Source organism: Zonotrichia leucophrys, chromosome 2 (genome assembly GCF_028769735.1).
Source record: "Zonotrichia leucophrys gambelii isolate GWCS_2022_RI chromosome 2, RI_Zleu_2.0, whole genome shotgun sequence".
Taxonomy (NCBI): domain Eukaryota; kingdom Metazoa; phylum Chordata; class Aves; order Passeriformes; family Passerellidae; genus Zonotrichia; species Zonotrichia leucophrys.
Window position 1 is genome coordinate 91,655,752 of NC_088171.1, and position 17,532 is coordinate 91,673,283.

The following is a 17,532-nucleotide window of genomic DNA, read 5'->3' on the forward strand; positions in this document are numbered from 1 at the left end:
CACATGGTCATTACTTTTAGGTGATCCAGTCAAAGTTTCTATTATTGTCTAGGTTCTATATACACCAGTGTTTTGAGCTGTCATTCTTCTCTTTTTCTACAGATTTTGTTTTTATAGTCTCATATTTCTTCTCTGTTTCAGTTTCCACTTGGTCCTCACTGGATACATAAGAGGTTACAGCATCAACAGTTAAATCCAACGAAACCTCCTGGTCTGACTACTTCATAAGCTTTCCCATGCCTCTTACCTAATCTCTGAACATTGTTGCTTAGCAGCAATCTGGTCTCTTTCCTTTTAAGCAAAGAATAAAGCTGTTCTGTAGGCAGCACAACTAATGAAGCTGTGGACATGCCCAGCACACTCTGCACAACTAATCCTGCCCACACTTTGGGCACATCTCTTTCAGGACCAGGCTAGTAGCCTGGCTAGTAGTTTGGTAAATTTGGCAATAGAGGTCCAAGTCTTCTCATTTTTTCTCCAGCAGACACTAGATGTGATATCCCTCCTCTATGCAGCTGTTAATCTCAATAGATTAGAAAGAGCCTGAATTATCTTTGATTCATCCCCCTATTCCACTTCTTAACTATACCAAACTATTTCGGTGGAACTCAAAACACACGGTGCACCATCTTCTCAGAAAAACTCAAATAGAAATGTTTTGGTTTAAAACTCTAATTTAATCTGCTGGTTTATTTACTTGCCCTCCACAGGCCACATCTGTAGATGGTATATCCCTAGCAGGAAGACATATTATGGTTTCTGAAAGATTTTTCCCTGGATACTTTTATAAATCAATACCCTCTTCCAACAAGTCAGAAAAGCAAAGAATTCATTTTCTCTCTACTATATAACACAGTAAGGGATCTGTGGGTAAGGAGTCTCAAAAGATGAAAAGCATGCCCACTCAGTTCTAAAAACCAAGCAGCTTTTAATGAACAAATACATTTTGACTACAAAATAATGAGTTTACCAAAAAGTAACCTGAATTAGCTAAGTAAAGATGCCTCATCCTCCCTCAGAGTCTAACAGTGAGTGCCCTTTAAGTTTCATAAGAATGTCCTGTTATGAATGCATGTTCTACCTCTGGATTCATACTCACATTCATAACAACCTTTCTGAGGATGTTAACTAAAGGAAGTGCTTTACAGGAGTCACTGAATTCACTGAACAGAGCTACAGGCCCTTACCAGTAATGGAATGACACAGGAGCTAAGATTCTAATCACTCTCCTGCGCCAAGTTCCAGTAAAAAATGGCAAGGCTATAGTAACACTTCCTTCAAATACCTTTAATACTACTAAGAAGCCATAAAAAGGTGTCAGTAGATCTGAGAAAACCTGATGAATGAGATTTAGCAGCTAGGCAAGAATTCATGTCAGAAGGCTTGCATGGATGTTCTAATTATGTTAATAGTTGTAAAGCACAACACAGGCTCTTCTCTTTGAGGCCTGCACAGTTCACTTAGCTAGAAGAGATGGTCTGGAAAGTTAAGACAGACATCAACAAGAAGTCCCACCTCATTTAAGAGATATTCCGAACACCGACTCTGCCACAACAGCTGGTGAAAATACTTTCTGAAACTGAAACTGTGAAAAATAACACATGCAAAACAAAACTGCTCACCCCTTGCATAAACCAAGTTTCCTACCTCCAAAAAAAGACAGCACAAACTTGCTTGTGAAGCTTAAGAGGGAACTTGTCTATTCAAGTTACCTTCCTTTACCCTCCACAGACTGACTGCCTTTTAAAATGGCAGACTACTGTTATACCAGAAATTTTGGCCAACAATGGACAAAATAAGTTATGTATCTCTGAACATTTTTGGCAGTCAAACTGTATATAATTTGCTAACCTGAATCATACAGGAAAACAAATTTCCAACTCTGAAGGAGAAAAACCGGCCACACAGTCCCTGAGATAAAAGTCTTTCTTTACCACATTGAGAATCAATAGTGGCATTTTGCCATTGCTAATTCCCAGAGAATTCATTAAACTGACATAACTTACAAGCTACACAGCAAAAAAAGAAAAAAAAATCTAACCAAGCACCCTTCTTTTCTTCTCAGTGGTCAAGAAATCATTAAACATAGAAGGAGGGGATGAAGTATTTCTCTTACTGGCAACAACAGCAACCAAAAAAATCTTATTACTCTACATGGCAGCACAAAAATTATCAGTAAAGTAGCTTTTATCTCTCGCTGTCTCAAAAAAAAAAAAAAAGAAGAAGAATAAAAGAGTATCTATTCTTTAATCCCTAAAGGGAGTGTGTCTGAGCAATTGCAGCAGACTAAGTGGTTCTATATATGCCAGTTTCAAAGGGGGGTTCTAAATGGTAACTTCACTGGTGCAATGGGAGAACATTTGTGATTTGAAGAGTTTTTTTAAGGCAGTGAGAGAAAGAAAGAAGTGATACTGAGCTCTGTTTTGGAAAACAGTCATTACACATGCTTTAGAATCTAACAAAACCTCTGAACAGATGCAAGAGAGGACATGACGTTTCTCTATTGCTCAAAAGGAATATTTATCTGTATGAAAAACTAAAAATTGCCAGCTTCCAAATAGCACATGAAAAATATGTACTTTAATAAGATCAGATACTCCTAAAAATACTTTTTTTCTGGATGTTCAAAAGCAGTCAAGCATAAAGGGCACACTTAGCAACAAACATAAAATTCCTCAGAAGTCATAACAGTTTTATTATAAGAATTTATAGAATAAAGTAACATCATTTCCATATGAACAACTCAATGCCTGGATACTTAACAAAGGAGGACAGTTGCAGCTATTTTGTATCAGTGGGAATAGAAACAGGCTATCTTCACACAGAGGAAAAAATTAAGAAAAACACTTTCATGCACTGAATTCAACTTCAGTATTCTGCATTTTTATTTCATCATTACCTAGAAAAAAAGGATTAACTATTTGAAAAAAGGTTGTTGTATTCAATGGCTACATAGAGACAGAAAGGACTTACTGAAGAACTTGAAAAAATCACAAGCACATTTGAAAAGAAGCAGAAAACTCAGTAATGCTCTGAGCAAGAGACAAAATTGTAATTACCTGACCATTCTGCTGTATGAACAAACTTATTTTGCAGTCATCACCACCACAAGCCAGTATTGGTACTAGAAAGGAAAAGAAGGTCTTCAATTTTTTATAAGATCTAATATTCTAGGACATGAAAAAATATAAATAATATAAAAATCAATATAGAAATATTTCGAAATATAACAATACTAACAGATAGGCAAGCATGATACCACTTTTTTAATGCTTTCTACATTAGCTGTCTAATAAATTAGTATCTTAAGAACACAGAACTGCAAATAATATCTATAAATATTTAAGATGCTAAAATGAGTAGTTTGCCTCAAGCTCATATGTCTGTAGGAAGTTCAAGTATTAGAGTTTATAATAAATTTTTCACTCAAGACTACTCAAGTCTTGAGTAGCAGTTGCCTTCCACTGGCTAACCTTAAAAGTGCACAAACCCTGTAAGTCTATTGAATCAAACCAGAGAAAGTAATGTCTGAGGGGGTTAAAAAAAGAAAAGTTAGGCAGTGTATTAGTTCTTCTCTCCAACAGAAGAGGATGAGGAATAGTTAACAGTTACTCCACTCTTCTTTTTTTTATATGTCATAAGAGGCAGAGCTACTGCTAGGGACTGAAACAGTAAAAGCAAATAAATTTAGTATAAAACTATGAAGAAATAAGTTATAACTTAAAGGCTAGACATCTGAATTTCTCAAGTCTGGACAGAAAACCAGATACTAAATTTCACTAAAATCAACTACTTCTTTTAACAAAAAGCCTCAATGACATCCCTTCATATAGATAATTTTATCCTTACTATGGATAGATCAAAAATCAACTTGAATATTCCTAGTATCTTTATCCTTTATACTAATCTCTTCTTTCTACTTGTACCAAATCTGTGCCCAGTTATCCACTGTTCCTCTTGCACTTATCAGCCACGTTCCATATTCTCATAGTTCTATCACTTGCTTCCTCTCTCCAGCCTCTAAGTCACAATTCACCTCCATCTCCTGCTCTCTTTAATAGGTCTAAAAAACGGCTTTGCATCAAAGGTGATGAGCTGCTTTGAATGAAGACCTGGTCATCAGGCCCACAGAAATTGGGCAGGAGTGCCATTTTCTTCCATAAAACACAATACAATGGATGTTCTTGAAGACAACATCACTTTCCTGAGAAACATTTTATGGGTCATTAATGTAATTACATATTTACTCAATGGAACGAAATTTTAATTAAGAAAACCAAAGAGAGAATTATGATTTAGTTGCTGCTGAAGACAAATGCAAATATTTTAACTCAAAAAGTTCTATCAAGAAATATATCTATACATCCAGACTAGTATATAGTTTTCCACATAAATGCTTTGAGATATTAGAATTTGGATCTGATTAAGATAAAATTCCTGCAGAGGAAATAAGAAAAGTAAGTTGAATAAGCAGAGCTTTCCAAGTTCACTTGCTCTTTTTTTTTCACCTGTTGCAATTCACTAATGAGGAAACAATTATTTACTGTCAGAGGCCATGCTACATCATGGCAATTATCCAGGTCATAGGAAGAATCAGATTATATGATAAATAGCTGATCAAGATTTGTAAAAAATAAATCCTATTGCCAGCATTTTATAGGCAGAATTTGTGCAGGCACTGTAAGGCAAAAAGCAAGCAAGCAACCAAAACTGCAAAAAGCTCTTCTTCAAGACTAAACAGCAAATGTACAGAAACTCCTTAATAAAGAGGCTGCCAGAGAAGTATTTAAGTTGCCTTCCAGCTGCAAATGACTGGTCAGGTTTTAATGAACAGTCTATCAGATTTCTCTATTTGACTTCTTGACAAAAGTGGTTCAATTTTTTTTTTTAATAATTTTTTTTTTCAAGGACAATCAGTTAAAATCCTAGGCTCAGGAACATTATCTGAAAGTTAATGCATCCATTGCATATGTATCAATTTTCAATGCAAGCCTTAAATTTACTTTCTTGCTGAAATTAGAGGTTGCTGTAAATGCTTCAGGAAATGTAGTTTATGATTTTCAGAAAAGTAATTCTGTAATTAGTTCCTGACTTAAGAAATGCAGATTGTTCTCAAGAGAAAAGCTTCTTTCAATCCCTGTGCAGCTGACAACTTAGCCTTCGTAAAGATTTCTGAGCAACTCCTAAATTTATCATAATCATTTTTCCCTGAAGATCATTAAAATTCCAAATTACCATTAGAGATTAATGTTTCTGACAAATGATCAGCAGTGTTTTTTAATAATATATTTTAGCTACTTTATTTAGATTTCAGAATTAACATATGCCTCATCTATATGGACTACTATGCCAGGTTTAGGGAAAAAACACTAGCTATGCTTTATTAAAAGCTCCTTTACAGATTTCTACAGGAAACATTTCTATACATTTATGGTTCAAAATCTAAACTGTTCCTTTGCAATTTTATCAGCAGAGGTCATCTGTATTGAAACTGGAACAAAAAAGGCAAATGTGTAGAAATTTTTTTTAATTCCACACAAAATGAAATTTTTGTGCAAATTGAAATTATGCAAATTGAAAATAATTTCAGCTCTTGAGAAAAATAAAGAATTTTTTTTTCAGTTTATGAGCACTGTACTGCTTTGGATAACTAATCTGAACTGGGATGGGAAGAGTTCATAATAAAGGATTGTCCTGCTCTCAATGTAACTTTAAGCTACACTGGTTTTGGAGACTCTGGAAAACAAACTCCTTGCTATTCTGCCATTCAAAGAAGCTTCAAACATTTAATGCAATTTGAATTTCAGAAACAGTTTTAAGAACTAACATGGTAATTTTAATTCATGGTGTTTTTAGAATGTATGGTTACTTCTCTTATATACAACATGATTTCAACATTGAACAGATGCACTACTCTAGAGTGTTACAGTGAGACTTTCTTATCTGTACAGTATCCTAAATGAAGATATAATCTATTGTTTTGCAATCTGAATGTTATACTCAGACACCACAGGCACTTCACTTCTAAAGAATATTCACACTTGCAGTAATGACTTTAATTTACCCTCAAGCCTTTTAACTTCACCTCAACAAGCACATAAGTGTATTTACAGGAAAAGAGAGAGGTGTAAATGTTCTTTAATGGTACAGATGCTGCTTTTGGTATCAGACATGCTCTGAAAACAGACACTGGCATTTCCAAATTGGATAACACACTGTGATAGAGCTTTCACTGCTCACAGAATTATCAAAGCCAAAGAAAAAGGTATGCTTGTAAGCATATCATCAAAACAACACATCAGTGTGGAATGCATGCAGCAGAGCTGAAAATTCCAAATACAGTAAGAAAATTTAGCACTTTTTCAGTTGGGAGCCTGGCAGGCCTCCATCCAGGTGAAAGACTAATGATACTTGAACCCACATTCAATCAAACACATCTATCTGGCTTGAGGATACATCTGCTTTACCAAAAAAAGCTTCTACCTATTTGCACAAAAAGAATATGTCTGTGGCAGCCTACAAAACCTAGTATTTCTGTTAGCAGAAACCTACATAAACCATACTAAACCGGTTTAAACAGTTCAGCATTTCAAATTTTTCACATTTAAGACTGAACAAACAGATGATAAACACTGCTTGGGAACCCATGATTTTCAATGCAGGCCTTCAGATTTTTTCTGAATTTTGCCCTTCAATTCAAACAACAAGAACAAACATGTGCAGCAGCACCACAAGGAGCAGGTGGAACTAAGAGCATCATCCTATCCCATTCATTTACAGCATTGTTACCCTGGTTTAAAGCTTTCCATCGCAAGAGTTCAACTGAGCAACTCCATCTGAGTGCCATTTTGAAGACACTGTAATCAGTCTTTGTTTTTAATTACTGAGAAGAGTCCAGAGAAAATCTTTAGGTACAAGAATCAGCTTAAGCAGATTTCACAGGAAACAAAAACTGTGGCACACGGGTCTGGAGTTAGCAAAATAAAAATCTGTTTGGGGGATTTCTTAGATTTTTCTTCCTGCATTGATATTCAAGATGTGCAGCTTTACTTACCATCGCTGCCAGGCAAGAAGGATAAGCAGACATCCATAACAAATCCATTTCCAAACTGCAGAATTTCAATGCATTTAGCTGGAAAACAGGAACAGACAGTGTTGATCTCGTTCACTGTAACTATTACAATTACACTGTCATTTCTTTCTATATTATACAGTTAAAATTTCCCATCCATTTTTATTTTAAGAAGCTGAAAAAAATCTACATTTTTTCAAAAGCATAAACAATAATATCATCTTCTGTGTGGCCATAAAAATTCATCCAGTTGGTTGGGTTAGAAGATAATACTGTGTTAAATCTATATAGCTTCACTGTGGTAACACACCAGAGCCAATAAATATTACAAAATATATCCTGTGGCAACAGAATTCACAACAAAGGAAAATAAAACTGAATCCATTTTCTACAATGGCAGCTAGAGAAATTAGCAAAAACCTGCAAACATCCCTGAGACCCTGGAAATCATTAAATTAGCAAACTAGTAATCATTAAACTAGTAAATAAACAAGAAAATAGCAGAAAAAAATGTCTACAGCAGAAGAATTAGTCCCTCAATCACTGTAACCACACCAGCAAGACAAAATGGAAAAGATGAGACTTTGTGGGGTTCTTTGGGAACACCAAAAATGCTTTCCAGAACATGAGACTTTAGACTGGCAACTCCATCTCTCTCACGTAGGCAAGGCAATACGAGATCTTCAAATACACCCAGGAAGGAAGAAAGTAGCTAAAGAAATGCAGTCACTAAACCTCACCCAGCAAATAACACCTTAAATCTCAATTATCTACCCAATTTATTTCTTATGCATTTTAGAATGCTGTTTTCCTGTATTTCCATGCAAGAGCCTAGTTTAACAGAATGTCAAGATCCCAAACTTCATTGGACTCAAACCAACAGGAAAAAACAAGTGACTAATTAAACCTCATCTTTCTAACACCACCATTAATCATTTTACTATGTAATTCTACTTCACACATGCATACAGCTAGTCTGCCTCCACATTACAATGGTGCAGATTGTCATAACATGAATACATATTTTAAAAAAAAAGTAAATTCAGGCCACACATCCCTGATGAAATATAAAGATAAATCATGCTGCAGAACAAATATGACCCAAGGCTTTCCAAGAGCAATAAAGTGCTTTGATGTACTAAAGTCAGAAGACAAATCAATGTAGTTGCATTACAAGATGTTAGTATTTAATAACTAATGGATAAGTATTCATCATTCTTATTTAGCCAGTATGTTATACCTAACATTAAAAAAGTTACCTTCTGAACCATGCCGAGACCAGATTCTCACAGTAGAGTCAGAGGCTGCAGAAGCTATTAGCACATTTAAATCAGGTTCATCTGACTGGCAGACAGCATCCACAGCAAAAACAGCTTCTGTGTGCCCTTTGAGAGGAATGCTTTTCACAGCCTGAACACATGAGAAAATTTTTACAAAGTTTAAATTCCAGTAACTTAGGTGAGAAAACTTTAGGAAAAAAAAACAATATTTCAGGAAACCCAGAGAAGGGATACAGCAGCAATGAATATTAACTTAATAAGATTTTGCTCAAAGCTAAACAGAATTAAATGCTCCTGTGTACACTACACCCTCACTATGCTATAACCTCACCCTTCCTTGAGGGAAGTTGGAAACAGTACAGAAAGTTAGGAAGAGTTTTCCTTCCTTTTTCTCCTTCTCTTGTCCCTCACCCTAAGGAACATCTCACAAAAGTTTGGAGAACCTTAGTGAAGGAGACAGAGCAGAGAACACAATAATAAGCAGAATAAGCAGCAACTACAGCAGCTCTAGCAGCAATGTTTAGTGTGTTCTCACAAACTAAGACAGCTTTTTGCTCCTTCAAAATGCCAACATGAAAAACAAAACTGCTAAATTTAGACAATGAATACAGGTGATTCAATTTGCAATCTGTTCCTCATAAACATGAAGATCAAAGTGAGAGGCTTTTAATTTTGCAACCAGAAGTCATCCAACATTTATTCAGATTTTTATCATAGACAGACTTGACATCTCTTTCCAAAATGCAGCCTGGTAGGCCTCTGTGGGAATTTTTCATTGGTTGAATACAGAACTTTGTGTTTAAGAATTTACACTAGTCTAGAACTCCCATTAAAATGAGCACATTTAGCCACATTCTTTTGAAATTATTGCCATATGGCTGTGCATCACATCAGCAGAAAAAGATTATTAAAAAGTCTGTAAGTTAACTTGAATAAATGCATGAACAGTTAAAATGGATCAGGATGAGAAATAACTTATTTCTGAGAACTTTTCCTCATGAAAATAGGTTCATTTCCCCTTTCTATGCATTCTCATGCCTTTTAAAATGCCAAGTCTAATAACCTACTTTGAGACACATGATGAAATGGGTTACCTACACAGCCATTCCCAATCCAGTGCTTAACAAGCAAGATATTAAAAGCTAGATAATAAAGCGGTTTTTTCATCAAAATTTCAGGTCATTTAGAAGGCTCTTTCACACAACACTGAATCTCTTGCCTTACATTTTAAAGTAGAAATAATAAATTAGCATGTCTCCTTACTTTCCTCCATTGCTCTGAAAAAAGCCAATTGTTGCACAGATTTATTTAATATTGATTTTTGTTAAACGACTACTCAAACTTGTATATCATTCTGGTAAGACTATCTATATACAAACCCACACTGTTGTACAGACTAACCAAAAATCACTAGAAATGGATAGAAGGAAACAAGGAAGAAGGATACAGAAAATGCCAGCTCAAAATGGTCCTCATAGTTTGAAGGTTTTAAGGTTTAAAGAAAACTGCCATGTGAGATCAGAAAGTTGATGAGTCAAGAACAGACAGACAGAGTCTGTTGGACACCTAAACAAATCCACTCAATGACTGACAGGTTCGTTAATTTCTTTACCAATGCTGATTTGAAGAAGATGAACCACAGAAAAGAGGAAATAACATTAACAGTAATACATAGCAAGACAGAGTATCAAGAATTTCAAGGATATACACACTGGGTTCAACTTAAAAAAAATCAAAAACAGTCAAAATGAAACAAATAGTATGAACCGGAAATACAAACAAAACAGATAATTTGTGATTTGTGAGATACTACTGCAGAGGGAGATTTGACAAGAGATTATTCCTGCTTACCTGATTATTCCATGTTACTGTGTCTTTCCATTCCCAAAGAATAAGTTGTTTATCAGATCCACCAGAAATTAACTCTGTTTCAGCAGCTAAAAAATACGCTTTGGTTAGTTCAGTATGCACTTAACTTTGTAATAGCAACATAAGCAGTTCTACTGGTTACTACTCATAAAATATCACTGGTAACCAAAGCTTCCACCAGAATAAAGTATGGTTAATAGGAGTTGCACTGTGCAGAACTGGTTTAGAGCAAAGATATTCCCTAAGAAAATGTAAAGAGAAAATTCTCAGGACTATTTAAAGTTCTGTGTGAAAGTGGTAAAAATACCTTTCCAGAAGACTCTCAAATCCAACAGTGTAAATTAATCTTTTGGAGTTTTGTTTGGTCTTTTTGGAAGATAGGAAAATAAGGCAAGAGAATTTAAACAAACAGAATTCAAAGCTTCACAAGAAAATTTAATTCCCAAGTTCCCTGAAAATAACTCCTTTTAATCATTTTTAAGAAGAATATGTTTCAGTGCATCCCGTTGAAAGGATGGCAGTTTAAATCACTATTAAAAACTAATGTTTGCACCTCAGTACTTCTCAAAAAAAGGAAGCAGCACATTACATCAACAGACTAATCAATAGTCACCTTCCTCTTCTTCAATGAGAAATGCCTAAGGGCAAGAATATATGCCTATGAATATATTACCTAAGAATATATTGCCTTCACTAAGCAATGTTAAATCCTGGAATTACTATCCAGCAAGTCTCATAAATGTCTCAAACATTTGAGACAAAATGTCTCAAACATCTTTCTAAAGACTCTTTTTTTCGAGCACATAACCTCTATGCCACTTCAGAGCTTTACACTCAGAGACTGCTGAAAAGGCATTGCAAATCAGTTTACAAGTCAAAACATGCAAAACTCCAAACCTTACTGAAGAGACTGGTGGAAGAACAAGCAGCACAAGCCATCGACCAGTGTGAGCTGCCACAGCCCCAGGCAAGCATCCTCCTGGGGTGTCCCTGGCTGTGGGGCAGGAGCAGAGATCCCCTCACCACGGAGCTCACCTGGGCTTGGCAGCTCACATTCCTGCAGAGGCGTTTGTCAACATGAGGCCACACCTCGAGAACTGCATCCGGCTCTGAGCCTCCCAATTCAGGAAGGGCACTAAAGTGCTGGAGCAGGTCCAGAGATGGGCAATAGAGCTGATAAGGGTCTGGAGCACACATTTCATGAGTGGCTGAGGGAGCTGGGCATGTTTAGCCTGCAAAAGAGGCGGCTCAGGGCAGACCTTATAATTCTCTACAACCACCTGAAAGGAGGGAGCAGACAGGTGGGGGTCGGTCTCCTCTCCCAGCGAGCAAGTGACACGATGAGAGAACAAAGTCTTAAGCTTCACCATGGGAAGTTTAGGTCGGACATCCAGGAAAATTTCTTCACAGCAAGGGCGTGAAGAATGGACTGCCCAGGAAAGTTGTGGAATCACTGTCCCTGCAGGTATTTAAGGAAAGAAGGGACGTGGCACTCAGTGCCATGGTGTAGTTGACACGGTGGTGTTGGGTCATAGGTTGTGTTCAATGACCTTAAAGACATTTTCCAAACTAACTGACTGTGTGAAAATCCCTCCTGGAAACTAGGCTTAAGGCGAAAGGATGCACTGCAATTCTTGCAGTTCCGTATTTCCCTGTGTGTACACCGCAGCCCCGCTGCTGCCGAGCCTCCCCCGCCTCCTCTGCCCGGCAAGGGCAGCAGCGCCCGCGGCCCGAGCGGAACCGGCCCCGGCCCAGGCCCAGCGCGGCACCGCCTCGCTACTCACCGCGGTCCCGCCGGCGGACCCAGCGCACGCAGTTCACCCTGCCGGCGTGGCCGCGGAGGGCGGCGACCGCCCGCCTCGCCTGCGGGACAGACAAACAGCACGGAGCGTCAGGGACAGGGACGGGGACGGGTCCGGGTCCGGGTCCGGGTCCTGGTGTCGGTCCCGGTCCCAGTCCCGGTCCTGGTCCCGGCGCCCCCCCAGAGCGCACCAACTCACCGCCGGGTCGTAGAGGATGACGTCGTGGCAGCTGCCGAAGGCGAGGAGGCCGCCCCGGCCCCAGGCCACGACGCCGCCGCCCGCCTGGTTAGCGCAGCAGGCGATGTGACAGAGCGACACGGGCGCCGCCATCTTGGCCGCCGCCGCGTGCGCGACCCCGCGCGGCTCCCGTGGCAACGACCCCGTGCGGGGCGGGGCCTGAGGGGGCGGGGCCTGAGGGCGCCGCCAGCTCGGGTGGGGGGGGTGGGTTGCGGATTTTGCGTCTCTTGCGCCTTTTGCCGAGACCTCAGTGGTTTCAAAAGTGTAAAACTTTTCTCTTTGCTGCGTCCTGTGAAGAAATTCGTCCTAGTGCCCAGCCTAGATGTCCCCCGGTGCAGTTTAGGGCTGTTTCATCCTGTCGCTGGGAGAATAAAGGTACCCCCACCTTAATCTGTTTTCAGGGAGTTACAGGGATTGATAAAGTTCCCCCTGAGCCTCCTTTTCTACAGGCGAAACAAGCCCAGGTCCCTCAGCCATTTACTCAGTTGTCACTGACACCCATTCCTGGGCTGCTTCCATCACCTGGGAAAAAGTTGGTAACACCTCTTGACAAAGAGTCATGCTCAAATTAAGTTTCTGACGTCGGGATGTATTTAATATTACCATGTATGATGTCGCTAAAATTACTGTCAGGGAAAGCATGAGAGTTTGCAATTGAGCAAAGACCAAGCTCAATGGATTGATCTGAATATGTTTGAATACCTCTGCTTTTCAGAAAAAAAAAAAAAAGATGAGAACAGAGCAATTAGTAAATTCCATCTGTTACATTTTTATTCTTTCATTCTTTGATATGTTTATTGCCCCTTCTGAACAAAAATTTAAAATCAAATCAAGAAAAAAAAAATACTGCAGTGGTATTCTAGTTTTTCTTGCATGGTCGCTGGCCTTGAGAAACAGGGTCACAATGCAGGGTATTACACTGGATAGATGTGCTCAAATTGTATCAGCCACTTGGCTTCACAGGTTCAAGGACTTGGCTGGTTCCCAATAGCCACAGGTGCAAACAGCTGCCCCACAGGCTGAGTAGGAGCCTCAGCAGGACCTTCAAGACATCCACTCTTGAAGGATGAAACACAAAAAAGGCTGTGTAGCAGAAGCCAGGTTGAAGTGTAAATGGAGAGCTCAGCTATGCAAGAATCAAAAGGGAGAGAAACAGAGATGTGCCTCCTGTCCCCAAATCACACCTAAGATAATCCTGAAATAACTGAAAGTGAACTGAAAAGCTGGAAAGTCTGGGCTGGAGGGAGAGCTGGAGGCATTATGGGGCTGTGCAGGAGGTGGGGGTAGGAAGAGAAAGCAGTGAAAAGCAAGCAGGCATCCAGAGGAAACACTCTGCATAGCACATGGAATGTTTTGGGCCTAAATCTTTCCTGCCAGGCCTTTATCTCTCCGTGTGTTCTGGAGTCCTGGCTGTAACCTGACACAAAACCACTGCAGATAGGCACAATTATTTTCCAGTGGATATGAGAGGAAGGAAGCTGTGCCTGATCACACAGCAGATACAGCCAGAAATGTTAGCTGCTAGGGAAACAAATGACTCCTTGCAGAAAAATGCATGGATCCAGTCATCAAAGCATGCCTTGACTGAGGAGTGCTGGCATGAGCTGCCAAGGATGGCTGTGCAGCAGTCAGGTTGCACAGCAACCCCTTCTCAGCAGGCCTTGCCAGGCCTGGAGTCAGGGCTCTGGCAGAAGGAGGTCGGGCACTGCCAAAATCATGGGTCATGTTATAGGAATTGCATCTGTTGCTGTGGGAACCAAGCTGGCTCTGGCTGGGATTGTAGGCATAAGTGCAGGCTTTTCCAAGATGGATTGGGTGAGAGACTCCTCTGTGACACAAAAAGTTAACCTGACTGATAGATAACCTGCTGCTTTTGCTGTCCTGCAAACAGTTTTACTGGGGTGCTGCTTGGATTGGAGAGACTGGGGGTTCTGTCCTGCCTGAGGGTGCAAGAGCAGTGCAGGGTTTTGTGGGGCTGGTCCTTGCACACCTCATGGTGCTTTCCCAGCCAGTTTGAGATACCACATTGTGGAGAGCTGCTAGTGCCAGGTACTCACAGTGATTGCCTCTTTTCCCCAAAAGAAGGTCTGTCACTGTCACCCCTCTGCCACCCTAACAGAGTCCAACACTGAGAGACCTGGGATAAATCAACACAGTATATGCACTTACTAGTGCCATGAGGAATGCTGCAGCAGCACCATGGTGCCATGGCTAAAGAGGCACAGGAAGGTGGATTTATGTCCAAACAGGTCAGTGCAGGTGAACCTAGTTTCTTACTTGTCATAAGTATTCTGTCTGACCAAGGCCTCATTTAAATGAGACTCTGAGCCTTTGGTCAAACCCAAGAAAGTTTTTTTGTGATTTCTAATGTTACAGGATCTTCTCTTGAAACTGAAATATCTGGAGGATATTGTATGAGAAGTTTAGAATATCAGATAATTACTATGGAACCAGTATGCCTTTTAGGAACACATACTTTATAAGGAAGTAATAGTGATGGTCAGTGGTGTTACAAGGATAGAAAAGGACATGCTCTAGACTTGTCACCAGCTGCCACTCTTCACTCATAGCTAATGTCCTCATGAAATTAAAATCTCCTTTAGAGGCCCAGAGAAGTTCATGCTTCCTTCCCTTTGGAGTGGGTTATTACATCTGTCCTTGTTTTCCTTCATATTCCCAGAAAAGAACTTCTGTATCTTTCAGAATTATATGTAAAAATAATCTTTTTCTCCCTTTGGTGTAACTTTTGAGACACAGGAAGAACTCAGTTAATTGAACGTCAGAGATGGTTGTTATGGTGCCTAAGCAGACTTCAAAAGTCACTCCACAGTTTTGTTCATATCTTTTATGTGTCCCCCTGTGGTTCTGCCAATGGAGGTACATCAACAAGCTCTGATAAGGGAGATACTACTTGAACAAAAGCTTTCTTGAGCTGGAAATAATTTTTCTAGTTTTTAGTTAGGCATTGGAAAAACTTCTGTTCCAATAGTCATTTAGTAGCGGCACAGTAATTTTGTATAGTAATAGTAATTTTGATGGTAGATTCATGTTTACAAGTGAGGTTTTGCAGACAGAGGTGGCTTGGGGCCCTTCATGTTCTCCCAACTCAGTTATGCCTACAACTTTATGAGGGAGATGGAGAAAATACAACACTAATCAAAAAGTTGTATTTAGTGCTTAATATACTTAATCTAACTATGTCTAAACATTGATATGAAAATATAAAAACATTGCAAATGTTTAAATCAAAGTTTAATGCTTTCTTTCATTGGGTGAAATCTTCTTTATTTATAAGAATATATGTTAATAGACAGGAGTCATTCTACAAGACACTCTGAAAAGCAGCAGTCACATGTTAAACATGGTTTACAGTTTAATTATATGTAGTTAAGTTCAATAGAAGAAAGTTCAAAAGTTGTTAAATGAGCAAAGCCAGTACTCAAAGATTGGGGGCCTTGTTCTTGCAAGTTGTTGAACTTAGCCTGTCTTTATGTGTCTTCATTGTATATATGCTTATGAAGTAATCCCTAATGAAATTGCCTCATAAACAAGTTACTGATTGGTATTTTTACTTCAGGTTGTTTGCTCCAGTTGCAACCTGGATGAGTAGTGCCTGCTATTTAGTATTTTGATATCTCCTCATTAGCTATATCATGGCCCTAGGCTTAATCTGTTGTACAGTTGTCTTTTCTGTACAGCACAGAATTATCTTTTTCCATAGCCAGGTTTTTGTTTTGTTTTGTTTTGTACCTTCTACTGCCACAGCTTCTGAATGTCTCAGAAAAAACTTTATGAGTTACATTTTTCTTTATAAGATAACTCTTAGGCAGAGGGGTATTATTGTATTCATTTTCTGGGGTCAGTTTCTGCCTAGACCAGAATTCATAATAAAATCACAGACTCATAGAATGGCTTGGGTTGGAAGGACCTTAAAAATCATCTACTCTCAAGCTCCTGCCATGCTCAAAGACACCTTCCCCTACACCAGGTAGCTCAGGGCCCCATCCAACCTGGATTTGAATACTTCCAGGGATGGAGCATCCACAGCTTGTCTGGGCCACCTGTTTCAGTGCCTCAGCACCATCACAGTACAGAATTTCTTCCTAATTCCTAACCTAAACCTTTCAGTTTTAAGCCATGCCCCCTCTTCCTATCGCTACACTTTGATAAATAGTCCCTCCCTTATTTTCTGTACTTTCCATCCACTTTAGGTACAAGAAGGCTGCTCCAAGATGTCCCCAGGGACTTCTCTAGTTTGAGCAACCTGAAATGTCTCAAGCACCATAGGTCTTTAGGGGTGAAATGCCCTTTGTGGAAGACACAGAACAGCATTCAGGAGAGTGACAAGCCACCCACAGCATCCTTTGCCTCCAGCTTGGATTGAGAGCATTCAAAACTTGTAAATCAGATTCTAGCCCTGGGACACTTCTAAAGGCTGTGCCAAGGTTTCATCTGAGGGATCAGAGCTGAAGCACTGAGAAAATAAATATTAAACAATAGTGACCAAAACCATAAAGATGAGTTTAAATAATTTCCCAGCTTCACAGCTGGGAACAACTCCATTGCCTTTGACATCTTGAAAACAGATCCAGCCTCTTTCTTTTTGCCAGCTGTGGGATCTGTGTTGAAAGGCATTCCACTGCATGGAGAATACTAATTTGTGGGTTTGCTAGGATTTCCTTCCCTTGAGCATGCACCTACCAGGTTTGATGCTAGAAAGGATGATCAAGGAGAAGTGTCATTCTCAAAGTTACTAATTGAGTCCATTAAAATTGAGCATCAGACTGTTTTTTTAAATGCCGCTGGAATAATTCTGGAATTGTAGGTCCTGTATTCAATAAAAGTTCTAATGGATCTTGAGTATAATGTAAGCCTGGGGCATCCTTTCCAAACAATTTTCTCAAGATAGAAAAGCAGATATTGTTACTTGAATATATTTAATTTTAAAAGTTTAGAGTACATTTTTAGAAATAATTTCTCCCTTAATTCATCTCACTGAAGACTGAAGGTTGAATGATGCTGGTGAAAGAAGCTGAACTGAACAAATCTTAACTGTAGCTATTCCCATTTTTCTTGAAGGCTGTATTTTAAGTATTCTATGAATAGCTTAAATCCCCACTGCCTAAATGGATTTCTGATTTTCTAAAGAAAAAAAAAAACCCTAATTATTTAGAAATACAATTCAAAATTAGTTCTCCAAACAATGACTGTAATTGCTGGCTGAAAGAAATTCTGCATAAAATCTCTCTGATTTTCTTTTTTCTTAAATGAA

At 39.0% G+C, this 17,532-nt stretch overlaps 1 protein-coding gene and 1 long non-coding RNA gene across 3 annotated transcripts in view; one reads left to right on the forward strand and one right to left on the reverse strand.

Moving 5' to 3' along the window:
* Nucleotides 1-12,393, reverse strand: part of ELP2 (elongator acetyltransferase complex subunit 2) — a 38,092-nt gene extending 25,699 nt beyond the window's left edge. Inside the window, exons 1-6 of one of the 2 annotated variants that reach the window (XM_064705663.1) lie at nt 12,222-12,393; nt 12,006-12,084; nt 10,204-10,289; nt 8,332-8,482; nt 7,055-7,132; nt 3,060-3,124 (exon numbers count right to left, since the gene is read on the reverse strand). In XM_064705663.1, the coding sequence (XP_064561733.1) occupies nt 3,060-3,124; nt 7,055-7,132; nt 8,332-8,482; nt 10,204-10,289; nt 12,006-12,084; nt 12,222-12,353 (591 nt within the window). In that variant the 5' untranslated portion in view covers nt 12,354-12,393. The remainder of the gene's footprint in view (nt 1-3,059; nt 3,125-7,054; nt 7,133-8,331; nt 8,483-10,203; nt 10,290-12,005; nt 12,085-12,221) is intronic. The other variant, XM_064705662.1, reaches the window with a different exon arrangement.
* Nucleotides 12,394-12,496: 103 nt separating this feature from the next.
* Nucleotides 12,497-17,003, forward strand: LOC135443243 (uncharacterized). The gene is made up of 3 exons (XR_010438909.1): nt 12,497-12,635; nt 14,380-14,509; nt 16,472-17,003. It is a non-coding gene; the product is annotated as an uncharacterized LOC135443243 (long non-coding RNA).
* The last annotated feature ends 529 nt before the right edge of the window (nt 17,004-17,532 follow it).